Consider the following 9934-nt stretch of genomic DNA (forward strand, 5'->3'; position numbering starts at 1 on the left):
ATTTCAGGAATACTAACCATGCCATGTTGATTGTGCAATCTTGAGGTATTAGTACGAATGAACTTCTTATTGGTGGGAGGAGCGTGATTGGTATATGATCCTTCCTTTGCCAAATAGCCATTCTCTTAAATGTAACATCTTGCCACATATTAAAATAAGGGCGTCAATTTTATCGACCAAGTGTTCTACATACTACTGCCGCTGTGGACAATGAAGTTGTAAACATAAATGCTTTATCGATCGATACAATATTGTTTAACAAACTCAAGTAGAGCAAACTCATTTAAAGGTTTGGTCAGATACCTAAAAAGCAACAACAACGTGATTAGTATTAGCATTAAGACAACCAACATCAAATCTTACCCATCCATCCCAGCATTCACGCAAATTGCTCTTGCACTATCTTGTATGTCTGCTGTGAGTGCCACAATCGGTAATCGCTTCTTGCTATTTTGCTCCTTTTCATTTCTCCTAATGGTCTTGGTCGCCTCCACACCATCGCATTTGGGCATGTGATGATCAAACAGAGCCATCTTAAAGTATCCAACCGGTCGCTTGGTCCATGCAGCAATCGCTTCAGCTCCATTGTTAGCGCACGTGATATTAAAGCCATATCGCTTCAATTGCTTGCATAGCAGCTTTTGTGCAACAGGGTTATCTGAAAGGTATCCTTTAGTATAAAACCTTTAAGCATGTATTGTCAACCTACCTTCTGCAACCAGGATGTTTGTCTTTTTGAATGCTTTACGATGTTCCTCTGGTATCGTCTCAATGGCAAGCTTGATCTCACTGCTACCGATACGTGCAAAGATGTTTGGCCTCGTCTTGGGTGCCGGTGTTCCTGGTTCGTCTTCCTTAAGAAATCCTGCCAGCATCCTCAAAAGCTTGTTGCGTCGCAACGGAACTCCCATACGCACAATGTTTTGTTGCTCGTCAAGATAACCATAGAACGATATGTGGAATGGCTGTTGTTGTTGTTGACGTTGCTGCTCTTGCTCCATTGAAGAGGATGCTGCTTCAAGAATCGGTCCAACACCTCCGATGTTACCTTGAACATTGCTGCCTCCCAAGGGATAATGCATGATAACCGTTACCTTGGCACGCTTCATAACCTTTTGAAGTTCCTTTTCCCAGCAGCTTAGCGTTCCTTCTTTGTGATCGAGAAGTAATCCCACAATGACAACTCCATAAGGTGTCTCTTGTTGCAACTCTGCATAATCGGTTACTGCATCAAATGGTAGGTTGGGAAGGAAGTTGGTCATCATATCTACTGTGGCGTGATGTGTATCGGCAACAAGGACTCGTGTTTTGATAAAGCTCTTGGATATTGCTTGCATTGCTTCAGTGAATCTTCGAGATTGATCAAGCACCGGTGAAACTTCGATTGAAAAGCGAAAATTGGATCCTTTTCCTGTCTCGCTCACAACATCGATATCTCCATTCATCAAAGTGACCAATTGAAGGGAAATGGAAAGTCCAAGGCCGGTACCACCATACTTGCGGCTAATGACATAACGTGTCAATCATCACACTCATATTCGTATAGGACATCGTATCATCAACTTACGTAGTGCTACCATCCACTTGTGAGAATGGCATAAACAACACCTTGCGTTGCTCCTCGCTGATGCCAATGCCTGTATCAATCACTTCAAATAGCAATGGAACCTGTGATCCCTTGTCCACTGATTTCTTTTTGCGTCTATCAATGGAACATCGGATCCTGATTTCGCCATGGTGCGTAAACTTGACAGCATTCCCAATCAAATTGATGATAACCCTATATGACAGAGCATAATCAATAAGCATTGTTTTACGCATATAACAAAAAAAGACCTACTGTCTAAGCCGGTTGGCATCCGCCATTACAACGGCTGGTACATCCTCCGCAACCGAGTATGTAACGTTGATGCGTTTTTGAATGGCGATGGCAATCAGCATATCAATCACATCGGCAATAAGCTCTTCCACGTGCACTGGTGCCAAATCAAGAGATACTTTGCCGGCTTGTAGCTTGGAAAAGTTGAGTAGGTCGTCGATGATCTGCAATAATCCTTCACATGATGATTTAGCCGTTCGCACCAAGTCGTATTGTGCAGGATCCAACCTAGTTATTCAACGTGATTAGCTGTCATGCATTTGTGTTACTCCAATCCGGTACCTTACTTTGTCTCTGACAGCAATGTGATCATGCCATAGAATCCCGAAAATGGTGTTCGAATCTCATGGCTCATGTTGGCCAAAAAGATCTCTCGCAATCGAGTCGCCTTATCAGCCGCTTCCTTGCTGCGCCGTGCTTCCTCCAATGCTTGCTTTTGCATTTCAATCATCCTACATCGATCATGAGTAACTTATAAATCCCATTGTCCATGAGTGCCGCTTGATACTTACTTCATGTTGGCCATTGTTACACGTCGCACGGATTTGAACAAGGCCGCATTGGTCAATGAAATACCCATTTGCTGACATAGTAATCCAAGCACGGTGATGTGACGTTGCGTAAAGATCCCAATAGCTCCTTCAAGAAAGATGCAGCCAACAATTGTCATCTTGTGTATGATCGGCATGCAGATTACTGATTTCTTGCCAGCACGCTCGAACCATGGTCCCACTGCAAATCGTGCATCTTGCTCAACATCAGGAATGAAAATGCTCTCGGAGGTGTGGATTGTGTGATTGATGATTTGGCTCGATACCATGACGCTGTTCTTTGAAATACGTTCTGGTTCTTCATATGTGACAATCGTATCTTCTTCTTGTGGGTTGCCATAAGCACCAATTCCAAACTTGTTTTCCTTGACGATGATAGCACCTCGATCAGCACCAGAGTTTTCAAGGATGATCTCCATCATGTTCTTCAACAACGCTTCAAACTTGACTTCGGATGAAAGCACCTGGGAGCTCTTGAGGATGGATGCCATGTCGATCTATAAAATGATGGGTCAAAAGATGGCATCGTTATCATAGCAACACTGGCACCTACAATATCCAATGTCACCAATGTTTGCTCTGTTGTGATAGGTGGTATCGATTCCGAACTATAAAGTTCATCGGCTATTGGGCTGTTATCATCGCCGTCACGTGAAGAGCTGCTCCATGATTGTCGAGCACGTTGGTGGCGGGGAGCTGCCATCAATGGGAATGGATCCGTTTGTGCACTCTTATCACGGCTCTCGATTCGATCATCGTTGAATGAGCTGAGTAGATCAGCGTATTTTCCATTAAGATGAAGTGACTTGCCAAGAGCACCATATGCCGTATAAAGATCCACCGCCTAATATGATGTATCCATTGAGAACATTATTCCTCATCAAGGTAGACTGCCACTATGCTTTACCTTCTTAATCATGCTATATGCAACGTTGTGAACCCCTTGGCGGTAATAGAATGCACCAGCCAATTCATGCGCAATACTCAGCTCCAGATACCATTCTCCTTCACGAGCATGATTGATAGCTTCTTCATACAATAAAATGGCTTTCATAACATTGTCCCCTTGAAGACCTGCAAGCTCTGCTTCCACCAATGTCCATAGCGTAACATAGTTGACACGCACCAGCTCCACCCATTCATATAGGAGATTCTGATTCTGACCCACTTGCTTCAGACATTTCTCCATCGCTTCGCTGTTCTCACGTGCATGTCCAATCAGAGCAATTGAATGGTAAAAGAGGGTCACCCTTGTATGCCTTATGCATGGAAGATAAGCCATGGTGCGAAAACAATATTCTCCAATTTCAATGGCTGCCTCGTATCGCCCGTACAATGTTAAAGGGATCATCTTATAGGACTGATACCAGTTAAGTGCGAGAACAGAAATCGGGGCTTCCTTGGAGTTTTCAGTGAGGAAATGCTCGTCATTGAATCCATCATCGCCATCGAACACGTTATCAGTGTCCCAATACGTTCGCCCTTGCAATGCTTTGATTGTTCGCACAATCGACAGGCCCATTAGGTTCTGATGCGTAGCGGTAGACCACTTGTATACTTCGTCATAGGCGTCTTCTGCGATAGGCAATGCGTCTCTCAAATGATGTGCCACAGCAAAATGTGTGTAACTGTAGCAAAGTTTGCCGTAGTTTGTATAATAACGATCTCCTCCTGCATATGCACATTGTATTCCCGCTTCGATGATGGGTAGTCCTTTCGCCCAATGATGTAGGAATTGATGTACCATTGATGCATAGGTAATGTAGGCCGGACCCTTTTCTGAATTCCTGCCATGTCGATCAGCAATGGCGACACCGAGTTCGCCCATTTTCTACATTAAACGTGGTAAGTTGATCATCTCAAATCAAACATGAGAATTTAGTAGGCTTACATTGGCCGCTGCATGATTCTTGTGCACATCAATGTAGCCCATCGTCAACATCGCACAAGCACCGCTAACAGCTGGAACCATACCACGTTGGAGACACATATTCAATGCACGGCCTGTGCATGCACAAAGTGCTTGTTTCTGCCCAGTCCAATACAGCAAATGTGATCTAGAAAAAGAAACCATGATCATGTTACTATACTATATTCCACATCTTCATTCTTGCTTGCATACTTACATTTCTGCCATGATCTCAACAGTTGCATGTACGTAAGGATCGTCCGATAATCCAATGTTCGCAATCTCTTCAACATCCATATTCTCGATTGCTTTCTCAAGCTTATCAAGTTCTTCTTTCATTGATTCCTCAGCATTCTCCAACGTGAATTTTTCATCGCCAAGATCCTCCAAGCAAGTAAGTAGCACATCACGTCCTTCAAACGGCTTTTGTTGCGATAGATAATAACGTGACTTGAAGAAATACATGGCCTTGCGATCCAAAGGTGTTTTGGCACGCATGGAAAGGATCTCAGTCGATTTCTCAGTCACTTCATAGTCGCCCAACAATAAACTAAGTCCCATCGTATTCGTATAGAGCTGCAAAGTAACAGGATAATTGTCATCATCCCATTCCTTCTCCGGATCAGAGAGTTGGATTGCTGCCTTGTAATAGCTGAGCGCCATGTCGTGGGCACCAGATTGCCGTCCTTTATCGCCGGCGTCAATAAAGAGCTCTCGAAAGGATGAATTGTCCTCCAACGATAATAATAAATCAAGGCATTTCAAAAGATGATCCGCAACCAGAAATACATCCATCTCCTCCTCTACAATCCAATGTACATTAGAAAGCTATCATCCTAAGTAGTAAATGATATGTAATAATACCTTTCATCATGTGCTGCGCAATAATGAAATGGATCTTGCACCTCATATTAGGCTTGACAAGCTCACCGGCAGCGTGTGTAATACGATCATGGCTCCATTTGAATTCGTCAGCACCAAGTTGCATAACGTATCCTTCCTGGATCACGGCATGTAGTGCACTGATTGGATCATAGGTCTTTTGGTGGGCTCTTGTATCAGGAGAAAAGGTGCCTTCGGTCGATGTACTCTTTCTGCTGGATACGCTTGTGCTGGCCATTGATTCGGCTGATAATAAAGTCCTCTCATCATCAAATGACATTGTCTCCTCCATTAACGTCTTCACTGTTGACCATGAGAAAGTGTCGCCGACAAATGATGCCAACTTAAGCAGCTGCTGACCATGACGCGGTAGTTCTTTCAGCCGATTGATCATGAATGAAACATCCTCTTCCATTGTCTCCAAGAAGGTGCCTTGTTCAATACTTGCAAGGTCGTATTCCCAAACATTGAACTCCCAGTTGAAGTAAATGATCTTTTTACGTTCCAGCATTTGAAGTAATTGTGCCGCAAAGAATGCGTTGCCGTTGGTTTTCCTTTGTATCGCCAATGCAAGTGGAGTGACATAGTCGCGCTCGGTATCTCGTGATCGATGTAGTGTGTCACAAACAAAATCGGTCAATGCGTCAAGCTTCAATGTGCCGACCTCGATAAATTGAATGTTGGCGAACTCATTCTCCAATATCCCAGATTGCTTTTGATTCAGCTCCTGATCACGATATGACATAAACACGAGGATGTTGATCCTTGATAAAAGCAACGCTAGCAATAAATCGATTGAAGGATCATCTACAGCATTCGTTTAGCATCGTCAAACATAGCACATCTTGTTACTCCTTCCCCATCTTACCCGCTTGATGGATATCGTCAATAAACTAAGTAAAGTATACATTAGTCATCGGCCCATCAGCTTTCAATGCATCCTCTATGACAACTTACAATAGTCACCATACGCCAATGTGACACGGCACGAAAAACTTCAACGTAAAGGTTGTGGAAACGTACACGAGCTTCAGCATTATCGGTGTTCACCGATATCTCGGTAGTCGTACATTCATCCTTATGTCCACCAGCAGCCAACAATGATTTGAGCTCTGGAATCAAATCCGCCAATATTGAAATGTTGGGGAACTGAGCACCAAGCCATGCTTTCAAGTGATTGAAAAATCGATGAACTTCTTCCTCGGTCTCGGATAAGATTTGCTGTAGTGCCTGCGACATCAAACGTAACAAACCACTGTAGGGGACCTTGTTCCTTGAATCAAACTTGGTAGATGTGATATAGCTAGTTGCTTTTGTTTTAGGAATACAATCATTTCTCAGTGACAATGCAAATGCCTTACCCACTCTTTCTTGCCAAAGGCTGCACTGAGTTGAACAATGTTGATTTTCCTTGATGATGATGATAGAAAAATGTACCATTGAGTACCGGCAACGCGTGAAATGATCAACCAATCAACCTACCAATGCCTCCAGGTCCATAAATTCCAACCACAGTAGCTGCGTGCTTTCCATTGACTGATATAAGCTTGCTACTAACACTGGATATATCGCTGCTATCATGACCATGGAATGAAGCAGGACTTGACGCTGATTTTTGCTCTGAAGAATCGGGATCGCTGTTGCTGGATGCCGCGAGAGTAGCTCCTTGTTTGTTGCTGGGGATCTTCAAAGGCTTGTATTGATTCACGAATCGCTCAATGATATACACCATCTCCGAAATGATAGCTTGACGACCATAGACATTCCGTGGTATCATAAACACAGATGCAATGTCACGTTGTGCCAGTGGAAACAAGTCAATCGTCTAATTAGGTATAGCGTGAGCATTGTTGTATCGCATGATATGCATAACCTTTTCTCCTTAAAACCTGTCTCCTTGTCCCCACACGTAAACAAGATAACCTTGGATCTTTGTCGCACTGGCTTGTCACACACAAACACACACCTCGCATACACCTCCTATTTCCCATTTTCATCTTTGATTGTAAATCAATCCTTACCCTAGAATCACTTGACTTCAATCGGTGGAAACATTCCTCCATGTCGCATTTGACACCGTGCATGCTCATGTATCGCTCCTCTGGCGTCTTGGACGTCATCTTCTCAATGATCCTTGATATCACTTCAGGGACATTCAATTGGATATCATGCACAGCCGGCATTTTACGACTCAAAATGCTGTTGACAATCTTCAAGGGTCCTCCATCAAAAGGCATTTGCCCTGTCAGCAATACAAAGAATATGACACCCAAGGAATAGATATCGGAACGGTGATCAGCAACGTAGGTGGTGCGGCCTGTTTGCTCAGGGCTGATGTACATGAGTCGATTCTCCATGATGGCTTGGCTGTTCTGGTACTTCTTCCATCCTTCACTCGTAAGGTACTTTTCAAAAGATGCGTTGCTGCCAGCTGCAAAGTTCCATAAGCGTGTAGTATCCGAAGTGTCATTGCTGTTCCAACAAAAAGCTCCCATATTAAGTTGACCATGGATAGTGTTGTGGCGATGGATGAATTCCATAATGTCTGTGCACCGTATTGCTAATCGTAGGAAGGTGCCAATGTCGTCAATGGTGCGATTGGATGATCGGTCGCCATGGGCGTCGGCATAAATGGCAACTGCAAGTCCGCTTGACGACAAATAAGCATACTCCAAGGGACGCACTATACAACACGTAACCAAGATTAATATAAAGGCACGTGTATAACAAGGAGATATTGCTTACCAAGATACAAAGGACCATCAGCTGTTTGATAGAGTTGTCTTATGATATAATACTCGCGTTCAATCTGCAGGCTGTTGTTGGATACCTTGGCAACCACTGCTCGCTTATCCGATACGCTATGCAATGACACGTCAATCGATGCTTCATGATCCGTGTCTCTAATGCTTTACCGATAGCCATTGACAAGGGTGACATTATCGTAGTGATCGGTGGTTGGGACGTGTGCTGCATCGGTGAAGTGATAGCCCGCGATGTTCAAAGCCTCAGCAATTCGAGAGCGAATGACGCCATCAGAGGAAGGTGCACTGCTTGATGCTGTGCTCGACATGGAGAATGGGCAAGGACGAGGATAAAGAAAGTGGTAGTTGTCATATTAAATAGTGGTATTGATCCAAGTATGAGTAAAGGGAAAGCAAAAGGGATGCATGATCTTGTTGCGGAGAGTGACCAGAGCCAGCTGAATGGTACACTGAGATAAGGGAGTTTACTATATGAGAATGTGTGCTGCTGCAGGTGTCTAGAAATAAACTTGGCTTGCATTGTTGTTCTCCTGCATGACAACAACCAGATTCTCGCTTGTTTTGTGGAGGTGCAAGTTGCGATCCTCTAATAACCCTTTAATCTTTATTTGCTATGTATTCTGTTATCAGCCATTTGTTTTCTTCTTATCTTCACAGTTCTCCATCGCCACCAATCATACATACGTAACACTCTCTAGTGCAACAATAACAGACGCCTCTTGCACGAGAACCACAATGTTGTTTTTTAGTTAGTTTCATACTCTTGGACGTATTCATCCTCAACTTCCTGTCGCCATAGGCGATGTATGAGGATCATCATTATCATGTAAAGTGTAAAATGACACACACGGCCTTATACTATACGTGAGGTTCAATTCTTTTACTTATGTATGCCTATTCTCTATCATGGGGATGATGGTGATGGTGATGGTGATGGACCATGTGTCATGTGTGTTTGGGTGGATGATTTGAGGGGTAATCTAAATTGATGAATGGCCTCAGTGTACAAATTGGTTCAGGTAGATCGACTTTCTCCTACATCCAAATCCGATATGGAACCACTATTTTCATACACGTAGCTTGAGACATCTTCATTATTGGATGTTGTTTTACCTTACGTACCTTCCTAAAGGCAATCATCATCAGCATCCATTTGTGCAACAACCTGTCAAGGACGTCCGTGTGTAAACACCAAGTGCTATTTCACTCATCTCTCCATCTTTCCGTTAATGCAATCGACACCATCCATTAGGAGAAAGCAAGTCCATAACGCTTACGGCGAGCATAGTGAAAACATAAAGGCGCCTGTATCTCCAAACTTTACAATGAAGCGTGGGGTTTTTATTAGGGCAATGGGCTCGGCTTGGCCAACAGCACCTTGTGTGAAAGTTTCGCGTTCAACGTCGCAAACAGCCCAAAAAATATTTTTTGGTCGTCGTCGTCGAAGAGGTCGACCCCCAGATCCAGTTTGGCTGGTAGCGACATTGCGAAATCTGGGATTGGCAAGCTTGATCGTGAAACTTTCACACAAGGTGCTGTTGGCCAAGCCGAGCACATTCATATATTAAAATCAATCCTTATAATCCTGATTTGGCTACACCCACTTTTTCACCAATCATGCAGCCTCCCTACTTTGTTTCACTCACCCAAACCTCCTCTTCTCTCACCCATTCTTCCTCTTCTCTCTTTCCCATTACTCATCTCACGTTCCTCACCTCACGTTCCTCATCGCTTTTGCGTTGGATCGACAATACAAGCTCTCTTTGCCACACCCCATGTTTGGTGCATGGATAACATTGCTCAATCAACAATAAGCCTTATCTCACCGTGCAATCGACAATAAACCTCTCTTTCGCCATACCCACGAATTTGCATCTTGGTATCAAAATCGAATCTGACAGTGATTCTCCACCATACACATTACCCAGTGTCTAAGATACTACTTCAA

General features: G+C 43.6%; 1 protein-coding gene across 1 annotated transcript; it reads right to left on the reverse strand.

Annotated features, from left to right (window-relative positions):
* Positions 1-233: 233 nt before the first annotated feature.
* On the reverse strand, positions 234-8294 carry O0I10_012968 (uncharacterized protein; the record flags this gene model as incomplete). Its single annotated transcript, XM_058492846.1, has 19 exons — positions 234-303; positions 364-658; positions 710-1503; positions 1568-1780; positions 1841-2107; positions 2167-2331; positions 2392-2927; positions 2984-3274; positions 3338-4261; positions 4322-4487; positions 4557-5142; positions 5204-6028; positions 6090-6114; positions 6179-6524; positions 6583-6631; positions 6704-7046; positions 7243-7904; positions 7967-8082; positions 8137-8294. 19 exons carry the CDS (start codon positions 8292-8294, stop codon positions 234-236), a joined length of 6831 nt encoding a protein of 2276 aa, XP_058336388.1.
* Positions 8295-9934: the final 1640 nt, after the last annotated feature.

The sequence above is a fragment of the Lichtheimia ornata genome (assembly GCF_029851405.1).
Source record: "Lichtheimia ornata isolate CBS 291.66 chromosome Unknown scaffold00188, whole genome shotgun sequence".
Taxonomy (NCBI): Eukaryota; Fungi; Mucoromycota; class Mucoromycetes; order Mucorales; family Lichtheimiaceae; genus Lichtheimia; species Lichtheimia ornata.